Source organism: Oreochromis aureus, linkage group 3 (genome assembly GCF_013358895.1).
Source record: "Oreochromis aureus strain Israel breed Guangdong linkage group 3, ZZ_aureus, whole genome shotgun sequence".
Taxonomy (NCBI): domain Eukaryota; kingdom Metazoa; phylum Chordata; class Actinopteri; order Cichliformes; family Cichlidae; genus Oreochromis; species Oreochromis aureus.
The window spans coordinates 45023291-45045624 of NC_052944.1; the positions used below are offsets into that span (position 1 = coordinate 45023291).

General features: G+C 39.1%; 2 protein-coding genes across 2 annotated transcripts in view; both read left to right on the forward strand.

Moving 5' to 3' along the window:
- The window catches only part of LOC120439390 (zinc finger protein 771-like), an 844755-nt gene that overhangs the window by 60297 nt on the left and 762124 nt on the right, over window positions 1-22334 (forward strand). The window lies entirely within an intron of this gene.
- Window positions 5493-8750, forward strand: LOC116315863 (GTPase IMAP family member 9-like). The gene is made up of 2 exons (XM_031734297.2): window positions 5493-5547; window positions 7558-8750. The coding sequence occupies exons 1-2, from the start codon at window positions 5538-5540 to the stop codon at window positions 8553-8555; spliced, it is 1008 nt and encodes a 335-aa protein (XP_031590157.2). The 5' UTR covers window positions 5493-5537; the 3' UTR covers window positions 8556-8750.

The window sequence follows — 22334 nt, forward strand, 5'->3', positions numbered from 1 at the left end:
CAGTATTGAAAAGGGAGAATTGATGCCTAGCATGAAACAAGGATTAATTACATTAATTCCTAAACCGACCAAAGATAAACGACAATTGGATAACTTAAGGCCCATAACTTTATTAAATACAGATTATAAAATTTTCTCTAGCTCAATTGCAACAAGGCTTAAACAAGGGGTTTCAAGTATAATTAGTGAGACACAATCAGGGTTTTTGAAGGACAGGAACATTCATAATAATATCAGATTGGTTTTAGACTTACTAGACTACAATGATCTAATTAGTGATGACAGCTTTATTCTTTTCTTGGACTTTTATAAAGCTTTTGATTCAGTAGAACATCCTTTTATTTTAGAAACACTAACTCAATTTGGATTTGGGGATAAATTTAGAAAGATAATAGATATACTGTATAATGATATAAATAGCTCTGTGTCGTTAGGCTATGGCACTGGTAAAAGATTTAGCGTTAAAAGAGGAATTAGGCAAGGGTGTGGAAGCTCTCCGCTGTTGTTCATAATGGTCGTGGAGATGCTTGCAATTCTAATTAAAAACAGCAGCGTTGCGGAATTGAGATAATGGACAATTTTTAATAATTAGTCAACTTGCAGATGACACTACTCTTTTCTTAAAAAATGAACATCAGATTCCCTGGTAAAACAAATAATCACTACATTCTCAAAAGCTTCAGGCTTAAAATTAAATTTAAACAAATGTGAACTATTGGCGTTAAAGGAGTGTCATTCACAATTACTGTACGATATAAAGGTGAAGAAGGAGGTAAAATATTTGGGTATCACAATTTCAAAAGATCACAAAGTCTTAGAAAAAGTAAATATTTCAGATAATGTTGACAAATGTAAGACAATCTTAAATAAGTGGTTACAAAGAGACATCACAATTTTTGGAAGAATATTATTAACCAAAATGGATAGTTTATCTAGATTTATATATCCAGCTTACTCTTTATCAATATCAAATAAAGTTATTAAAACAATTAATAGCTTGAATTTTAATTTTATTTGGAGGAATAAGTGCCATTATATATCTAAAGATGATTTGGTTAAACCATACATTGAAGGTGGTGGAAGCGCAATTGACTTTGATATAATGAATGGTGTTTTGAAACTTAAATGGTTAAAATCCTTCCTAAATAATCCACACTCCATTTGGTTTTTATACCAAGTAAGGTCTTTAACACATTGGGGGTATCGATTTTCTCCTAAAGTGTGACTTTGAAATTACTAAGCTACCTATTAAACTCTCTGAATTCCATAAACAGGTCCTTCTTTATTGGAAAATGTTATTTAAACATAATTTCACTCCACATAATAGCCCAATTTGGAACAATAGATATATACTAATAAACAGGAAATCTATTTTTATTCAAGATTGGTTTTCAAAAGGTGTTTGGGCAATTGCCCATTTTGTAGATAAGGAAGGACATGTTCTAGAACATCAGGATTTTTGCCAAAAGTTTAATATCCAATGTTCTAAAAGTAAATTTAATCGGGTTATAAAATCCATTCCACTGTCACTTAAAAACATAGTTGTAAATGATATAATATATTCTGACATCTCCCCAAGTTAAGACAATTATATATAGATGATATTCGATTTTGTGATATTAAATGCAATAATAAGTTTCTAAGATCTTCATTAAGGAGTCTTTATTCTCCAAATTTACTTAGACGTAATTACATATTAAAAGATTTCCAAAGGAAGAAATTGAAAAAATAAGAATTAATTATATCACCTTCCTATACCTCCTAAAGGGAAAGAAGTCCAATTTAAAATTTTGAATAAAATTTACCCGACAAATAGACTCCTTGGTGATAGATTCAAAATAGAAACTGGTAATTGTGTATTTTGTGAAACAGAAGAGGAGGATTTGGACCATCTATTCTTTTGTGCAATTTTATGCAAATATTTTGGTTGGATTTTCATACCTGGCTTTATTCCAGGGGGATTCAAATTACCCCATTTACCTTAAATATGATAATGTTTGGAGTGTTTTTGAAAGAAAAGAAAGCTAATTATGGTGTTAATGTGTTATTAATTTTGTGCAAACAATTTATACATAAATGTCGTTTTTTTAAGACCAAACCAACACTAGCTTACTGGAAAAACGACTTAAGTCTGTTGGTCAAATCTTTGACTTTAGTTAAAAAGAAAAAGGCTGCTCTTTTTGTTTCCTTTGTAGAAGATTTTGATTTAGTGAGTTAATAATCTGTTAAATTATGTGACCCCATTTTTATATATATTTTTTTTTTTCCTATGTTTAAGAGTTAATATGTAAGGAATGTTTATTCTTTGATTGTATAATGTATGGTGCATTTTGTTTGTATGTTATCTTTACTAATAAAAAAAAAAAAAAAACTTTCCCGTAAGTGGCAACTTCCTGTTGCTCCCCAGTTCGTCTTCTTTTTCCTCCCCGACAGAAACCCAGACACAAGATTAGTTCCGCCCTCCAGTCTGTCACTTTTACCTTTTTTCCTCAGGGCTCTCCACCTCCTACTTGGTTTGACTTGACAATTTTATATACATGTGGTGATCAGGGAATTGTACAAAGAGAGTAATAAGGCTATCCACACAGCAGAGGAAGTCAAACTAAACACTAAGTAGGTAAAGAGGAAATAGAAAAGAGCTCATTTGTTTAGTTTTGTTATGTTCAGTTTTTCACATGTTACTAGACAGGGACAATTTTAATAATCTACTTATTAAGTCGAGATTTCCAACACCAAAGCCATATTCTGTCTTCACCTCACACAAGTACAGACCTGAGTCATTACTCCTGAGTCTACAGCCGGTGTTTTACCTGCGCTTCCTGGATGACATCATAGGTGCGTGGGCGCACGGGGAGGACGCGTTCGAACAGTTTGTGCACATTTTAAATACACATCATCCATCGATAAAATTGAAACAAGAACATAGCAATTTTGAAATTAACTTTTTAGACACCACTGTTTTTTTCGAGGATGGGATGGAGGACAAGAGGCTACACACAAAGGTTTACTTTAAACCCACCGATACGCATGCGCTTCTCCACAAATCAAGTTATCATCCGCCGCACACATTTCGGGGAATAGTGAAGTTTCAAATACTAAGATTCCACAGGATACCCATATGGAAAAGAGATATATATAAATCTTATAAAGTTTGTATCTGTCTTGTGTGAAACTTGTATGAAAAGCATACAAGAGTGAAAACAGATATAAGAGCCCTAGAAAAATTATATAAATAAAACTTGTATGTTTTGGATACTTCCTAAAACAATATATGAAAGTGGCCACTTTCATGAGTCAATCATATAAGCCTTATATGATTGACTATATGAAGTAGGCCACATCTGATGCAAGTCTTTTATAAGTTTTTTTCTATTTCTTTTCCATATGGGTATGCAGTAAGAAAGAGGATTTTCATAATGCAACCCATGTATTATTTAGGAGTTTGAGGAAGAGGGAGTACTCACGCTCTTTCCTCAGGAGGGTTTATAGGGAGACGCTAACGAGCCTTCGTACTCCTAACACGTGCACAGAGGGTGATACTTGGGAGGGGCAGGATGATGCGGTAGAGCGAAGGGAAGCTTGGCGGAGGGATATTGGACGGGGGACTCTTTTTAATCCAAACACCACCGAGGATGGGACGAGAGGGAAGAGCCTATAACCCTTTGTTAGTACTTTTCATGATAAATACACACCTTTTTTAACAGCATCCAGCAGAACCTTTGCGAAATGCAAACCCGGGGACGTGCATTTGAGGCGCGGATGATTAGAGCCTTCAGAAAAAATCTAAGTTTGGGTGACCTCCTGGTTAGAGCCAAATTGGAGAAAATGAGGGAAAATGAACCACCTGATGCACTTCTGCACTTTATGGTACAGAAACACATGCTTAACAATCCACATAGTGGGATCTCTTGGGCGGTCAGAGGGAAATTCTCCTTAGAGATAAAAATGTGGTTTATGCCATTCAGTGTAGAAGATGTGGGATGATATATGTGGGAGAAACGGGCAGTCGAGCCACGCTCTTCAGTGGCTATTCACTTTAGGGAGCATGCAGAGGGGGCTCTGAGCATTATGGGTTTGTAGGCGAATCTGGGATGGTCAGCCGGTCAGCGGAGGAGGATGGAGAGGATCTGGATAGACAGATTAAATACTTATTTTCCATCGGGTTTCAATGTACCTACATGAAATGTGGGCTGTAAAACTTGTTGTTTCTCTTGTGTCTTTTACCGTCAGATATATGGGACGGGTGGGTTGCTTTTAATTATTTCTTGTATTCCGGAGGTATTGTTAATATGAAGTATAAGGAATATACAGTGTAATGAATCCATTAGGGACCCAAAGGGGTGAGGGAGGGTGAGCAAGTGGTTTGGATGTCCTGTTGTGAACTTCCAGGAGCCAAGGTTGGAGGATTTGCCTGCGCATCGTGATCTCCACTGAGTCTTTATGTAGAACTGATTAAAGTTGTAGACTGCATCTACAGAGGTATGGTTAAGGTGGATGAGTGTCAAACAAAGGAAGCTTTAATAAAGAAAATGGTGTTAGTGGTTCTTGGTGTCTGGGGCTGGGCACTCAAGTATGTACCGACTCACTCTTGGTGGCCGATTGGCAGGGCCTGGCGCCTGTGGGGGTGGGGTGCCCTCTGGCCCCTGGCCTCTGGGCCTGAGGCCCGGTCCTCTCTGGCACAAGCTGGCTGCCGGCAGAGCCCGCAGGCACGTCACTGCCCCCCTTGTGGTCCACTTGGGTCCTCGTATTCTGGGGCCTCTGGGGCCTGGATCTCCTCCATATCTGCTTCATGCCCTGGGGGATGGGGGTATGGCTCCCCACACTCCCTAACAGATCGTTACATGGAGAAACCTTCTGAATACAAGCGTGCTGATCCACACAGGTGTTCACACAGGTGTACACAGACACAAACTGCACCTTTCTTGGCTGCTACCTCAAAGCACATTGTGCGCTGTCGATCTTGCGTACTGCACAATAACATGCAATACTTAGTATCTACTGTTAGCTAGTTTGTTGTGATTGTGTTGTTTTTATTATGTTGCTCTTTTTTGGGGGGGTTTTCTTCTGTTTTTTCTTGTCCCCATACAGGTGATCCAGGGGTTTTAAAGGCCAATCAAATGGACCAATATGGCAAGGCCATGATGATCCAATTGGTAAAGTAAATCCACTTTACGTCTTTCTTGGCCTTCAGACAACAATTCTGATGGCTAAAGATCCAAACGGGACAGGCAAAAAAAAAAAAAAAAGTAACGCTGCACTTACTTTTCCTAGTAATTTGTTACTTTTATAATATTGTAACTCAGTTACTTACTCAGTTACTTAAAAAAAAAAGAAGTAACCAGTATCTTTAACTAATTACATTTTCAAAGTAACTTGCTCAACACTGCTCACCACCCGGGTATGTGAACTTGCTTCATAGTGTTTAGGTGGGAGGAGCTGTGGGAGGTTATAAATCAGAGTTGAGAGGGATAGAACGTATTCAGCGGCAGAACTTCAACAGAGACGCTTCACACAAAAACAGTGTGAAACAGACAAACATGGCCAGCGGTAAGTACATGTTGTACTATAACCCGTATACTCTTTCAGTGTTTAAATACACTTTTTATGAAGAATTTTAGTTTATATTTTTACATGAAGACTATAAAAGCCCTATTATCGAATTGTTTTATTCAATTTTTTAAAAATAATTTGGATCTAGATTGAATATCTTAATTTTTATTTTACTGTGAATCATTCAGTAAGCAGATGATGAGCTGATCTGGTTCTTCTGACTAAATCTAAGTTTTTTTTCTCCCCTTTAGTTACAGTTTTAGAGTGATTAGGGGAAAGGAGCAAACGTTTGATCACCCTCAGTGATCTGAGCTCTCTTTTAATAATGTCTCAGACTTTAATGAGCTTGTTGTGGCTGTTCGCAGCCATCACAAGGAAAGGTCGGGTGATCATTTTAAGTCCTTAGTGTTTCCAGGTCGAGGTTTCCTCAGTTCACTGTGTTGTTAGGAAATATCAGCTGACATTTAAAGGTAAACTGAAAACTTAGCATACAGGATAGTTAGAGAGAGAAATGAAAATCTGTGCGACTGCAAAACAGTTTGAGATGAGATATGAGATAGCCTTTATTTGTCAGTTGCAGTTGCCCAAAACCGAGATGACAGACCTTGCTGACCATACATACAATACAGAACGTTGGGGAGACAGGTCAGGCTAGGTAGCAAGGGAAAAAAAACCATTGAAATATGTAACACAAAAGGATAATCCAGGAATGCACAGATATCAACACACCATAACACAATAAAACACAGACAAGCAACATGGGAGAATATTTAGTTTTTATGGTTACAAATCTTGAGAGGATCTTTCCTGCTAAAAAAAAAACATGTTAACACTGCCTAACGGAGCACTCACACAAAAGATGTTTCACTTTATTTTTAGATAAAAGTAAAAAGATTTTATAATTTATACTGTACTGTGCAAACGTCTCAAGCTACCCCTCATTTCTTTATATTCTAGGCAGTAAAATAAGAAATTGTTGCAGCAATTTATTGAAGCATTTGTAAAACTACACTGAAATAAAGGCCATAAGGCAAAACTACTGTTTGTACAACTCTAATGAGCTGTAAAGTGAACCTGTGCTGTAAGCAGTTTCATCCTTCAGTCTGAGCTCTGAGCAGGTCTTTGAGCATCTCCAAGATTCCTGAGGGACACTCAAAACTCTTCTTTGGATGTTTCTGCCTTTGTTCTGTTCTCTATCAGGATGATCCCACACTAATTCAGTCATGCTGAGGTCCGGCTCTGATAGAGTCCCTCGTGTATTTCCATCCTGGTGTGTTTTCACTGCATTAGCAGTGTGTTCATCGTCACACTGAAACATAAAGCTGATGATAACCAGATGTTTCCAGATGTTCCTTGTAGCAGATTAAACTCTAGTGGAACTTTATTGAGTTTAAATTCATCAGTTTATCAAAGATCTCAACAGCACTGACGACCTGCAGCTGAAACAATGACAGAGCCTCCACTATGTTTCCCAAATGGCTGCAGACTCTCAATGCACGTGTCTCTTGGTTGTTGCTGGTGGCCATTAAAAACTGTTAAAGTTCAGTGAAGCCTGCATGGTTATTTCACAAAAAACGTTCTTCATCTGTCCCAGCAGCCTGTTACAGCAGCTGCTTCAAAGCCAGGCATGTCTCACAGCAAATCATTAAAGGTCAAATGTGATCCACTTGTTTGCATACAGAGACACAAAGTTTCTCTTTTATGGAACCATTTAAAAAAAAAGTTGATTTTAACTGAAGGTATGTTTCTGCCTGCATCAAGTATTTATTTCAAGACTAAGAACTCACCATCAAGGCAATCTATAAAATTTATGTCTATCCCACATAGTGTGAAAAAATATGTTTTTAAATATTATTTACCCAAAACTTTCAATAATTTTCAATAACCTGATGTGTAATTTAAAATGCAAATATTTAGATCAAGCTCACACTAGCTGGTTCAGATGTGAATTTTACTCTGAAACATTATTATCAGAGTGAGTAACATTTTTATGTAATTGTCCAACAGATCTGAGGATTGTGCTTGTTGGAAAAACTGGAGCTGGGAAGAGTGCAACAGGAAACACCATCTTAGGAAGAAAAGCTTTTGAATCTAGTTGTTCTCCTCTCTCAGTGACACCACAGTGTCAGAAGGTCTCATCTCAGTTTGAAGGTCAAACTCTGTCTGTAGTTGATACTCCAGGTCTGTTTAACACCGCTCTACCTGAAGAGCAGGTGATCAGTGAGATTGCTAGATGCATCTCCTTTGCTGCTCCTGGTCCTCATGTGTTCCTGGTTGTGATCACTGCATCCAGATTCACCAAAGAAGAAGAAGAAGCAGTGAGACTCCTTCAGAAAATATTTGGAGAAGAAGCAACAGGTTACACTATGGTCCTGTTCACCTTTGGAGACCACCTGGAGATGGATGAAATCACCATAGAAGAATTAATCAATCATTATTCTGCTCTCAAGGACTTCATCCGTCAGTGTGGTGGAGGATATCATGTTTTTAACAACAGAGAAAAGGAGGATCGCTCACAAGTCAGCAAGCTGCTGGAGAAGATCAAGAGAATGTTTTGGAGAAAAGGGGGAAGATACTACACCAATAAGATGTTAGAAGAGGTTGTAAGAGCCACTGAGGCAACAAGAGAACGACTTCAGAGAGAAAACGAAAGTCTTACAGCTAAAGACGTGAGAGCTCTGACAGAGCAATTAAAGGAGTATATTCAGGTTGTTAAAACACATCATGAAGCTAATGCTCATAGAGCTGCTGCTGATAGAAAGTCCAGAGACTCTGATACCAGAGAAGTAGCTGCTAAGTTTGGAACTACAGTGGGAAGTGCAATGGGGGTTGCAGTGGGAGGTGCAGTGGTGGGTGCAGTGGGGGGTGCATTGGGGGGTGCATTGGGAGGTGCAGTGGTAGATTTTGTAGGTAGTGACATAGTTAATGATGCTATTCAGAAATATAAAGTATTGTTTGACTTTATACTTCAGTTTATACAAGCCATATTAGGAGTTTTTATTTAAGGTTGTTAAAAATTGTTTTTAGATTGTTTTAGTAACAAACTGTTGTACATTAACTGCATAAATTGGGATCATCTTCATTTCATGTATTGTTTTTGGTTATTAATGATGTGTTTATTGGGATTTTCTTGAAGTCTTCATTATGTTTATATATGTGATGTTTTAGTCAATCAAAGTGTGATATTAAAGAACAGCAGAAACATCTGATTCATGTTTCCTATGGACTTCATGTTTGTTCTTATATAATAATACATAATAATACATATAAAGTCAGACCTTTACTGTGCAAAACGGCTAAAAACCATTAAATATAGGGGAATGTCATATCAGATCTTGATGAATGAAATGCTGGAGTTAAAGTCTTATACTGTCTTATACTGTATTACAAATTACATATACTGTAATTTGCTGAGAATGAAAATCACATAACAGCATTTACTGGAAACCCAAATCATCAAGGCTGCCAGAAATGATGCTCTCTGTTTCCTGTTTCCACCCACCAGAAGACATATCCTCTTAGAGAACAGCCAGCCTCAGCTTCCTATTTATTACTAAATGGACAGACACCTGACCAGAACATGCATTTCTGGTGGTTGGTATAGCCCTGAAATCAATCAATAAATCGGGCAATATCTTGGAAAGGACCCAAACTGAGTTTTCACTTCAAATAATCAGACAAAGTTGAGTTCACAGACCAGATTAGAAACAGCCTTGTCATGATTCGGGTAATTGGCTGGAAAATTCCATCAGGCTACTGAGTTCCCTTGGTCTCCATTGTGACAAGCCTTCTGGGGACTTGTCAGGTATTTTGTAATAGGTTGGGTCAATACAAACACAGTTTGGTTTTCTTACTTCCTGAGTAACAAATTAAGAACTTTCACAAAATGTATGCTCACCAACCATACGTTCTATTTAGCAATTGTACAACAATAAATTTAGATTATACAGTATAAACTCTATTGGTGGGAATTATACCCATGATTATTTGTTGCTACTTTATGAAACTTTAAGGACAAAAGTAACAACAAAATGAAAAAAGTGTACATACATACATACATGCACATATGTGTATGTATATAAAATTCTCCTCACTGTCCTCCAGGGTGTTATTATGCAGATGTGGTTAGTTATTTGTCAATTGTTTTGTATATTTTGTATAACTGAAGCTTGACTGAAGCTTGGAAAAAAAGGGTGTTTAATTCTAAGCTACCATTCACTTTTTTTCCCATCAAGTCTCCAGCATCTGACGTCAACTGAAGCATTGTCTGTCACTTATCCACTTACCTTCTGCATCTGCAGATGGTGGTGGTTTTAAAGCACTGTGGCACAACAGCTTGGCTCAGGGAGATGTTGAAGATTGTCATGGTTCTCAAGATCTGGAGAGGTCGTGGTGTGTGTCTTAACCTCTCCCACCAGGGCGGAACTGGACCTTGAATCCCCGCCTCTGAACCCACCCTGAACACGCACCTGTGGCTCATTCACACTGATCCTGGCAGACTACTTAAGATGGCAAGAGAGGTTGCTTCCTCGCTGGATCGTAACACTACCTAGCATCAGTGTAGCCTAGCCTATGAAAGTGTTCCTTGTGATCTCCTAGAGTTTCTCCCTGACATTGTTTTCCTCTGTGTACAGGCCTTCTAGACTCCCTGCCCGTCTTCCCTGCCGTCTGGATTTCTGTGGATGTGTGTGAGTGAGCGTGAGCGATTTGGAGAGAGTTACGGATCAAGCTGAAGAGGAGCGTGTGTGTACCCCCGTCTGGGACCTTCCCTTCGGACCCCGCTCTACTCCCTGGAGCTCCATGTTATCTTTTCCACTGTATATATGTATATATTCTCACTTGGTGTCACATTGTGAATAAACCCTCACCTTCTCTCTAAACTTCAGAATCCTGCGAGTGAGTCCTCTGCCTACTAATCTGTGACAAAGATATCCTCTAGGACATCAATAATAATAATAATAATAATAATAATAATAATAATAATGATGTGTATGTGTTAGTCCCTGTAGGGGACTAGACAGTACTTGGTTGTTTGGCGAGGGGGTGGTTTTCTGTGCTGGCTCGTTGTTTTGGGTTTTCACATCAGGTTAAGAGCCTTGGTGTCAAACTTCAGAGCTCACTATCCTATCAATCTCACAACAAAGATCTCACCCTGTCTGCAAATTTCCATCTGCGCAACATAAACCGATAATTTCTGCCAATCCCTTTCTGTGCCCCACTCATGTATTGAGCCATGTGCATGTTCATCTTAGCCCTTATGATGTCTGACAGGAGCTTTGATGTGGTAGGTGGGTTATTGGACTGGGGATCTTTTGAGATCAGGACTGTCAAGCCTGATCTCCCCAGAGATAAGCAATACTGGAACAACATAGGACAGAGGGACACAACCCATAACGGTAATGCTCAGTGGCTAGTGGATCTTAGAACAGACCACAGCAACCTTCCTGAACAGGGTCCAGTAACCATCACAGTGGCAGATATCCAAGAAAGGGTCTCCAGTATGAAGTTAAACAAGCTGACATTGGGAGCCTTCTCAACTTGTTACCTGCATAAAAGACAGCTGTCCATAGAAGCGATCAGTTTATCCAGATTTCAAACTATGCACCATAGCCAAGGCTAAAGAGCTTTCCAAAGATATCAGGGACCAGAGTTGGGACCTACACAAGGCTGGAATGGGCTACAAGACCATTGCCAACAATTTTTCTCAAATAAAAGGATCTGGCTTGCATCAGTCACATGACTACCATTAACCAATGATCACCCTTGATGGCACAGCACACTGGTTAAGAGCTGGGAATGAGCTCGAAAAGAGCATGTGCATTTTTAGCTGCCTGAGCCGTGAGAAGCTGTAGGAGAAAAAAAAATTTAGCTGGGAGACGCAGACTGATGCAACAAAAACCAGTAAGTAGGTGTATAGCGTACTCTGTAGTCTATAGCACACAGCAGTATTAGGTTATTATGGATACACTGGTAAACTGTCTTCTGACAACTGACGAATTGGAACAAACGGGCGTCCTGTCTGTGCAACAGTGTGACAAACATTACCTGTCCTTTTATTAACTAATGTGTGCTGGTCATAGCTGCTAGCTGACTTGGTAAGAGGGTCATGGGTCTGTAGCTCTGTCCACTGTATTAGGGAACACATTTAGTTTGAATGTAAGTTACAGGGCTTTTCCCTGCCTTTCTGGACTGATTATATTTCACCAAGAACTATCTAATATTAATACCCACATAATTATGGAATTATTATGATTCCGATCTTAAAAAACACACTGTGTTTTAAAGAAAAAAGATTTCAAATGTTACAAACTGCTGATTTTACAGCAGCAAAATTATTGTATCTCTGCAGTTTAAACATGTAATAAGCTTTCTGCTTTGCACAGAGTGGATAGTCAAACAATTTGAATCATCCTAAATACTTTATTTTATATTTATTATAGCACTAGGAATAAATAATAAGGGAAGGATTCTGGATCACCACCATGATGAAAACTTGTGGCCAATGGTATATACAATATTCTGGAGAAGGTATAAAATGTCACTCTGTTTGTGTGTGTGTGTGTGTGTGTGTGTGTGTGTGTGTGTGTGTGTGTGTTTTATCTGTATAGATTATTTTAATTATCACTCATGAATTAACGTTGTGCAGACATGCCTGTAAGGACATGAGGAGGAAGCAGTGACAGAGGGGTCTGTGTAAGGCTGTGTAAGGCAGCTGGATTGCAAAGAGCAGAGAAAACAATACCACATGTACCAGTTGTTGCATTGCAGAGGTATTCAAGTATAAAAACAACTGCAACGTTTTGGTTCTATAACATTTTTTGTCATTATTTATGGCCTGACAGAGAGCTGAGTTTAAGCTATAAACAGGAAGCACAAGAGTACAAACAGGAAACAGAAGTGGTTCTGTGGTTACTGCAGAACTGAGAAACAGCCTTCACTTGTAAAACAGCGAGAAATGAAACAAAGAAAAAAGAACAAGGTGTTCAAGAAGAAAAATTGTCTCCACATCAGTGAGTAGTAAACCAACATGTGTTTAATATTTACACAAATTTGATACTATAAACTAGTGCTGTACAATGTCTTCTGTATGTCTATACATTCACAGCACACAGCATGCACGAAGAAATGAAGCTCTTAACACTTTCTCCACACCTTCTCCTCTGACAGAACAAAGATGGAGTGAATTTGCATTTTCTGTTCAGTAAATACATCTGTGAAATTTCTGTGCTGCAGAAGAGGTGAAAGGATCAGTCTTACAATCACAGAAGTGCTTCCAGAGCACAAACCTCCACCCAGGCAGCTCACTCTGTGTGCAAGTTTGTTGTATTTTGCATATATTTGTATGTATAAGTGTGTGACCAAAGGACATAAAGCACACAGCATTGCAAGTCCAGTTATATCCAGTTATATCTTGACAGAGGACTTTTCATTTGGCACAGTTTTCTTTTGTCCTTGTCAACTCTGCACCTCACAGACACTGCCCTCCTGTCAGGTCTCAGCATCCTGCTGAAATGGTGCTGGAAAATGTAAAAATTGTATTTGTGGTAATGAGGTTAAAAAGGAGAGAACTGAAGCTTGCTGCTCTATTGAAACAGTGTGTACTCTGCAGAGAAGCAGAGGGTAGAAAAGAGTAGGATGATTGCCCTCCAGCAAAAAGAGGAAAGCACTCCAGGTCAGAGTCACTCCCCAGTGAAGCAGCTGCCTGGAAGACTGAAAAGGTGCCTGACAACCTCCGTCATTATCTACTACATTTCCAGCCCAAAAGAAGACCAGATGTGCAGCCACCAGTTTTAGAATCTGTGGATAGTCCATACCCATCTGTTTTGCCCCATGCACAAATGTAACATGAGGGTTAGAAAGGAAGTGACCCCACCCTGGTTCCCAAAGCCATACCCAAAAGCCAAATTTTTGAAGTAAACAGTGGTTTATTTGTGACTAGACTGAAAACTTAACTCCGGGGTGAACAAAGGGCAAAATAACAAGCTAAGTCAGGAAAGGAGGTGCTATCTAAAACCCTAGGTAAAACAAAAAAACAAAACAAAAGACAAGTGCTACAACTAACTCCTTAACTGAAATAATCAGGAGAAAACAATACAAGAAATAATAAGGTAGCTCACCCCTTCTGTTTCAGTGTCTATTTACAAGTGAATTAATTTACACACTATATACAAAACTACGTAAATCTCAGGAATCACACACAATATCATAGGATTTGGAAGCCAGGATCAGGTCTGCTGCCACTGACAACTGCAGATGAAGCATCTTTTAAAACCAGGCATGATCAGGGGACCATTCAGCCGCCAGCTCTCCAATCAGGAAGAACCTGTAGATTCTTAAAGACATAGCACAAAACAAATATCCAGCCAGCAGGGCTGTAACACCCCCCTTGCTAAGACCAAACATTTCACCTATAGATATTTGGCACTTAGAAGTAGATAAAAACAACACGACAGTGCATCTGCTATCATATTCTTGGTTTCTTTTTTGTGACGGATCTCCAAATTATAAACCTGTACTAGGAGTGACCATCTCATTAGCCTGTGGTTGGAATTTTGCATCCTGGTCAACAACACAAGGGGGTTGTGATCGGTGTAACGCAAGCAGAAGGCAAAGAGCTTATTCTTCAATGGTACTGTATTTTTGCTGGTCAATGTTAAATTTCTTCAAAAAAAATAACCGTTTGGTTTGATCAACACCCTGCTTGTCCTCCACAGCACCCCACCTGGACCGCTGATGCTGGCATCCACCTCTAGTTTGAAAGGACGTGTAAGATCAGGAGCGGCAAGGACTGGTGTGCTGCAGAGGAGAGCTTTGGCAGACTGAAAAGAATTCTGGCATGTGGGCAACCACACGAATGGCTTTAACACACTAGTAAGGCTGGTGAGAGGTGCAACTACATCTGCAAAATTTTTGCAGATTAAGCTGTCCAGATGTACTGTGTGCTAGGGCTGCTCAATTAATCGAATTTTAATCTCGATTACGATCTGGGTTTTCAACGATCATTAAAAATGACTGAGCCGATTATTAGCACCTCCCTCGTGCTTTACTCTCGCGCTGCTCCGTGTGGCAAATCGAGCGCACCTCTCTGCGTTTCGAACACGCGTCACAACAATTAAGAGGACCCGAGGGAAGCTCGGAAAGCTAAGCAGAAGTTATTTGGAGGAGAGTTGGCTGCTGAAGAAAGAATGCCGTTGGTTGAAAAGAGAGGTAAAACGACTTCAGTGGTGTGGAAACCAATGTTCCCTCTAAGCTGCGCACGTGCGCAATTGCGCACTGCTGGAACGGTCTCTGCGCACAGAAAATCTGCGTTGCGCACAAAAAAAATCTAACCTGAATTGAAATTAAAATTAAAACTTTAACAATTCTGTTTTGCAGTGTTAGTCAGTGAGTGACTGGCTCAAGGGCGTAGATTTGGTTTTGGCATTGGTGGGGACGGGTGTTTCAACCACCGAACTCTGCCCTGTTTCTTTTTTTTTCCTTTTCGTCTTTGCTTCTTGATAAAAAAGGAGAAATATACTTGCCTACATATGCTATTGTACATGCTATTAAACCGTTTAAAATTACAAATCATAGTTTTATATGTGAATTATATAATGTTAAATTACTATTAAACAAATGACTGACTAAGTATTTTAGACTTTAGTTTACTTCAGACATATTTCACATAAATCAGGTATCATACAAAAATAAAAATAGCTTCAAATACAGTCAAGACAATAAAGAATATGACTTTAAGGACTTAAATGTGGGATGGAGCGATTTCGCAGGTCTTTCCTCCCCACTGCTGTCAGACTCCATAACAAATACTTTTGCAGCTGATCAAACACACACATGTGCAATAAGACGTTGTAAGTTGTATTTTTACTCAGTTGCATATAACATTTGTATTCTATTTTTATCCTAATGTATATTTTATTCTATTTTATTCTACTATTTTACTCTATTCTGTACAGTTGTGTACAGTATATTATTCTTATTGTATTCTAAATTTTGCTATATAACTTTGCACTGTCCACTTTCTGCAGTGACAAAACGAAAGGTAATCTTATCTTATCTTAACACGATTACTTCAGTTATAGTACACCAACTTCTCTTATACATTAGCACTGAGGGAACACTAAATGAACTGGTGGTTTTTGTCGATAAAACTCATCTAAGATGACCACAAAATTATTATTCTGTGCTTGATGTGCCTCACCTTTTCCCCTCTGACTGCACTAGGACATATTGCCTCTTGATAAAAATAACACATTGATTCGTGCCATATAAAAAGTGAGACGTCAATTCAGATTCTTTGTCAAATCTACACTAATCAATCAATTTACATCAGCAGCCTAACAATTGTAGTGCAAACTGCACTACAAGTTGGAATATTTGCAAAATCATGAGTACCTCATGATATTTTGGCTCAAAAATTAACCCTATGAATATGTCAGTGCCATTAGGATGAAATTATTGTGTCACCAACATTTTAACGTTAGACGTATAATTTTAACAGCCTCTGTAAACTAATATCCTGGCTTGCTCGAGGCTGCAGTTTTCTCTGACAGTTTCAATCAAAATTAGAAATGCTACTCTGAGACTGAGATAACTAATAGTGCTGCCTGTTGTGCAGTTAGTTTCCAAAACACGTAATTCATGGTTACACACAATTTTAGGCTGATGTGGGCCAAAGCCTAGCATAGCCTGTAACGTTATTATGACGGACACATTTTATGAGTGAGCTTGGCTTTAAGTGACTTACAGGTTTCTTTGAAAAATACTTTCTTATATGCACGTTCTTCCTCTTTCCTACCGTCCTCCTCTCAGCGCAGGTTTGCCGCTGCTAAAACTAAACAGAGCTCCCTGAAAGGCTCAGCCAATCACATTGGCCATATTTGTCACATGAGGTCTGACTCCAGTAGAGAACGTAATTTAACTCTTTGTGCACCGCTGGGTGAATGAGACGCTGATAGATCGTTTTCTCTCTCTCTCTCTCTCTCTCTCTATCGGGTTTGTTTGGTTTTTTTTACAAGAAGCGATCAAATTATTGGTGGGGACATGTCCCCTCCGTCCATGCCAAATCGACGCCCTTGGACTGGCTGCTCCTGTATGGGATTAGAACGATGCCACCTTATCCTATAGTCCAGCCAATAATGCGATTCACATTCATATATATGCAGCCAATCAATGTGGTTGACAGGCTATGACAGCGTCCTTATGTGTCAGTGTTTTAGCTGGCAAAGCGGCGTGGCTGATGTGCAGTGAAGCCACATTAATGACAACGTGTACAACCATTGGAGATGTGAGCAGGACAGACGGAACAATTGACGGAAAAAGTGTGGACTTTATACCAGTTTTTAAATTGTGTTGATAGGCCACGTAAAACCAGAGTTATGATAAAAATATCTGCAATGTTTGGTTTTCTTCCTGAATACTGTCGTTGTTTATATTTACTGCAGGAAGAAACGGTAAAAACGGCGTTTTATAAGGAAAACGCTCGAAAGCGCTCTCCGCCTGTGAGCAAAAACAAAACCAAAAAACCTCCCACCCTTTCCTATTGGTCGAAAAAAGTACCGTGTCGACCAATCAAAAAATGATATGGCAACGTGGCATCTTGTTGTTAAGAAACGGGGGGAAGTTTTTGGAGTGACGGCGGTGTTCTGAGATGTGAGAGATTTGAGACGTTTAGCGCAAATCTTGTGTAGTTAGTGTGTAGTGTAGTCAATAGTTTTGTTGTGTGTCGGAACAATGAGGCGACTGCTGAATGTTACAGGTATTACAGGAGTGATACATCTCCTGTTGTCAGGCCTGCCGATATCAGGCTGTTGTTCTCCTTTATCTCATAGTGGACAGAAATTATTTTTTTGGAGTGACAAAAATAATTTGTGTGGCATCAGATTTGATGCAGAACAGCTGATTGTTCTGTAAATAGTTTGAAATGTTTATTTAAAAACGCCTTGGCTGCATTAAAAAAAAAAAATAGCTGCAAAAAACTTTGTTTGCCAAACTGAGTTACTTTTTTGAAGAAGTAACTATATAATTAATTGCTCAACTTATATATACTGTATTTGGCAGACAGAGTTACAGGACTCTCTCCCAGACCACAGACTCATAATACAAGTCAGAGCTTTATGAAAAAAAAAAGAAAGAAAGAAAGAAAGTTGTGTTTTCAAAATTGGAGTTCAAGTTATTTTTACTTCCAATAGTGTTAACATACTACACAGGTCATGAACAGGATTTTTAAAATTTTCATTGTAAGTGGGCTAAAGCAGTTAATTAAAAGTAGTCTAACATAAATGTAAATGCTGTAATTTGATTATTTTAATAAACCATGTAACTTGGATGGATTAGATGCGGGCGTGACCACAGTGCACACGTCTGATAAAAATACATTGTTATTGTTAAATAAATATCGTCAAATAATCGAGATCTCAATTTCAGTGAAAATAATCGTGATTATCATTTTTGCCATAATCGAGCAGCCCTATTGTGTGCCAACACAAACAAAAATATTGCTGCAGGCAACTCTCTTTGCAGTCTCCGTTCCACCTCCACTGGCTCCCCCCAGGGCTGTGTGCTCTCCCCCTTGCTCTTCATCCTCTACACTGATGACTGCAGATCCACACATCCCAACTGTCACCTAGTTAAATATGCTGACGACACAGTTCTCCTGTCACTGCTGTCAGGCCCCTCACAACATCACGGGCCCGCTCTGCAAGAGTTTGTAGAGTGGTGTGACAGCTCCAAACTTGAACTGAACGTGAGCAAAACCAAAGAGATGGTGATGACCTTCTTCAGTAGGCAGAGGAATCTGGCTGCTTCAGTCACCACCACCATCCATGGGAAGCCAGTGGAGGTAGTTGAGGAGGAACCATCTTTGACAACCTCCTGAAATTCTCTGCCAACACAGAGGAGATTCTCAGGAGGTGCCACCAACGACTATACCTCCTTAGAGAAACTCAACTCCTTTGGAGTCAGCACACCCATCATGATGACTTTTTACTATCCCTTCCTGGAAAGCACCATGACCTTCTCCATTACCTGCTGGTTCCACTCCCTCAGCCTTCAGAACAAGAACAGACTGCAGCACACTGCACTGTGCTCTTAAATCATTGGCCTGCCTGTCAGCACTCTGGCACAGGTTTTCAGCCAACAGGCCCTAGGCAGGCAGCCAAAATCATCAATGACCCCTCTCACATTCTTCACACCGCATTTCAATGGCTCCCCTCTGGGCAGCGCCTGCACTGCAATTCCTGCAGGACTGAGAGGAGGAGAGCCACCTTTGTCCCCAAAGCCACTCTGCTCTTTAACTCCAGCCAATGAAACCATTTCCCACACCAGAAACATAAACTACTCTACACTCTTTTTATACTGCCGACACTTTATTCACTTTTAGTCACTTACAATTATTTATTCACCTTTTCAGTCACTTTAATTTTAAAACTGAAATTTTAAAACTGTATATAAACTGTATATTCTGTGTATTATCTCATTCTTATTGCCTGTTTATGCCCTGTCCTTATCTTCAACGTCATACTTCTCTGTTGTATCTTAATTGCCCCTTAGGGATAAATAAAGTCTCTCTGATTCTGATTCTTAAGCTTGTGCAATATCCTTCTGAGGTCATGTTCATGGTGGGTTCCACCTGATCAGTTAGAATGTTCATATCAATGATCCTTCAGCACTTATAAACCAAAACTACCTGATATTGGGATATCAGGTTTATCGTGATAACATTTACACCAGCAGTTTCTGCTACCTTTATGACCTGAGGTTTAGATCATGTGGGACATTTTGGGACAGAAGAATTGGAATCCCAAAAACTAAGCTTAGCACCCTACCAAAAAAATCTCCACAAGGGACAATCAGATGGATCAGAAAGGGCGCTCTCGCTTTCATCGAATGGATGGACACAAGGTCGATGAGTGTGTGCTCCACTCTGCACAGTGCCTTCTCTGGGGACACTATGAAAAGGATGTGCAAGGTTGAAGGGGAACGCAGAGCAGTTGAAGTCCCACTGCCATCAGATGGAAAGGACTGGAACTGCCTCATGGGAGGAGTTAAGCTTGTCAGGTTAGGTTTTTCTTTGTATGTATTGATTGATTGATTGAAAATACTTTAATCATCCCGAGGGAAATTGCGAATACGTCACCGCCATGCGACGACGGCTGTCCCAATTCAAAGTGCACTTCAAATGCATACTCCAAATGCGCCGTTGATTTCCCGAAATATCAAGCGTGGTCCGGTGGACGCTTCGTGGTCCCATATATCCCACAATCCATAGCGCGGCGGTGGGTGTGGATAATTTTGCCGCAAAATACGGCAGAAGGGAGCGGCCGAAGAGTGAACTGGCAAAAGTAAGTACTGAATATTATGTCACTTATTTATGTGCGAATGTTTAATAATGAAGAACATGAAAACATTACTGTTGGCCACATGTCGGCAAAGTTATGTGACATTAGTGATGTTTGTACTTTCAGCGGTAACTTGGTTTTAAAGCCTTTACTTCTAAATAGTTGTTATAGTTGTTATAGTTGACCTTAATCTTACAGAGAATGTGATGATTTTATGGATAATTAAAGTCAGTCATATATCCACAAACACAACAAGCTGAAAGTCAGTGATGCTGCTCGGTTTGCAGTCCTGAATATGACGGCACAAGCAGGATTCACTGCACTGTTAATGTTAGCTATGTTATATTGCTGCCTCTGTTCGGTGGTGTCGAGCCAAACGGACTTTAACGTGTGTTTGAACGAGCTGACGGTTCACTCGTTAAGCTGAAAGAAAGATGCTTTAATCACAGGAGTCACACGTGTCCACTGGACCATCTGGGAACTCTTCTTGTTTAGCACTCGTAATAACACAAACACTAAATCCTCCTTCTCTTGTGCTGTTTTGTAGCAGTGTGTACACCTGAGACTGTCACCTGTCTGTCTGTCCTGCACTCTCTGTTTCTTTCTCTCTGATTGTGGAATAAAAGTATGAACATGTATTTATAAGTTACACTTGTGTTTGAATCCTGCAGCTTATCACACATTTGATTTCCATGTGTGACAACTGCAAGTGTCCAGAGTGAGGACAGACTGAGGGACCCACTGCTGCACATCATCTGTGAGGCTTTGCACCCCTGATGATCCACCAGGACAAACTCAGCAGTGTGTGAGGAAGAGGAGGAGGAAGAGCCAGCAGCAGCTGACAGATGGAGAGAATAGACAGACTGTTCCCTGTTTGTGAAGGACTGCTAGGAAAGTTTAACATAACTAATTGTCTGTCCTGAATCAGTCTTATTAGGTAATGTTCAAATAATGTTATCATTCCAGTGTTTTCAGTGTGGGAGAAAGTACTCAGGGCCTTCAAGTTACACACTATGAAAGGCAGCAACAAGTTTAATATTCAGAAACCTAAAGTATGTATCAGCAGCAGAATGGAGCTAAAGATAAATGTTTGTTTCAGTTCTATGAAGCTTTGAGTATTTTGGATTAGTAGCACTGCTGTGTTTGTTGCATCATATTGCTGTAATTGTTTATATGCTTTATATATTCTGAGGTAAGTTGATCTATAGTGTTACATCATATTCTATAAGGATGTTATGTGTTTGTATACTTTCTGCCCAGTTTGACCCATTTAGCAGAAGTCAGCCTGTTTAAGGCTCTGATATCTATTCTGTATGACTTAAAGCAGTTATGACATGGTCTGATTTTCTCACCCAATAAAGGAATATTTAATATATCAGTCTGATCTTCATTCTATCAGAAACAGTTATCACAGCTCGTGCATGTTCTTTTTACACATATATGTAAGCATTGAGCCAAATGTAATAATGCGTACATATTAAACGAACAATATTTGTCTCTTATGTATAATACATCTGTATATACACTGTCAGAGATACTTGTCTTTGGGTGAAGATTTAAGGTGATAGGAAATATAAATAACTGCAACTTGAATCTTTGACCCAGAGTTCAAGCTCACTGCTGTAATATATCCTGTAATATATATATATATATATATATGTACCATAATAATCTGACAATACATAAAATATTGGCCATATTATATTTACATTACCACAGTGAGATGATTTTAGTCTCATGAACAACATTAGCTAATTGTTATTTACTAATGTAGAATTACAGGAATTATTTTACGGTTACTGTTCATAACCATCATCTTTATCATTGCATTAATTATCATTCATCAAAGCATTTATTGAAGCTGTTGGCATTATGTTATAATTTGTATTACAGGTGTTATCATAATCACATATTAACATGTTTATTACAGGTGCAGTTATAACCACTTTAAATCATTGAGTTAAATCTATAATCTTAAAAGCTTAGATGCTGAGTATATTGTTACAGTAAAATAGTAGCTGAGCAAAGGCCTGAGTGTATTCAGCAACATATTGCACTAGAGTTTACTTGACAACAGGTGACGGAAGGAGGACAAGTCCATGGGGACCTCATCACCATATTCGGAAGAGGATGCCAGAAAGGGGAACTTCTGTGTCTGCATTTATCTCTTAAAATTGATCATTGTCTGTAGAAGAGGCAAATAATGTTCTTAAGATGCAAATTATGTGCTTGTAAACGCAAGAGGGGGCGTTATAATACCCTGATGTTATAAAAGCAATCTGAAGTGTATTTTTGGACGGAGATTTACAACTGATGTTTTGCAGTTTACATCTCCCCACGCTGCGTGTATTCATTAAAATCAATTGTTTGACCGACCTCTTCTGGACCATCATTGTTTTACTCTCGTCCTCAATTTCGGACCCTTAACATTAACTAATCTTAAAATGA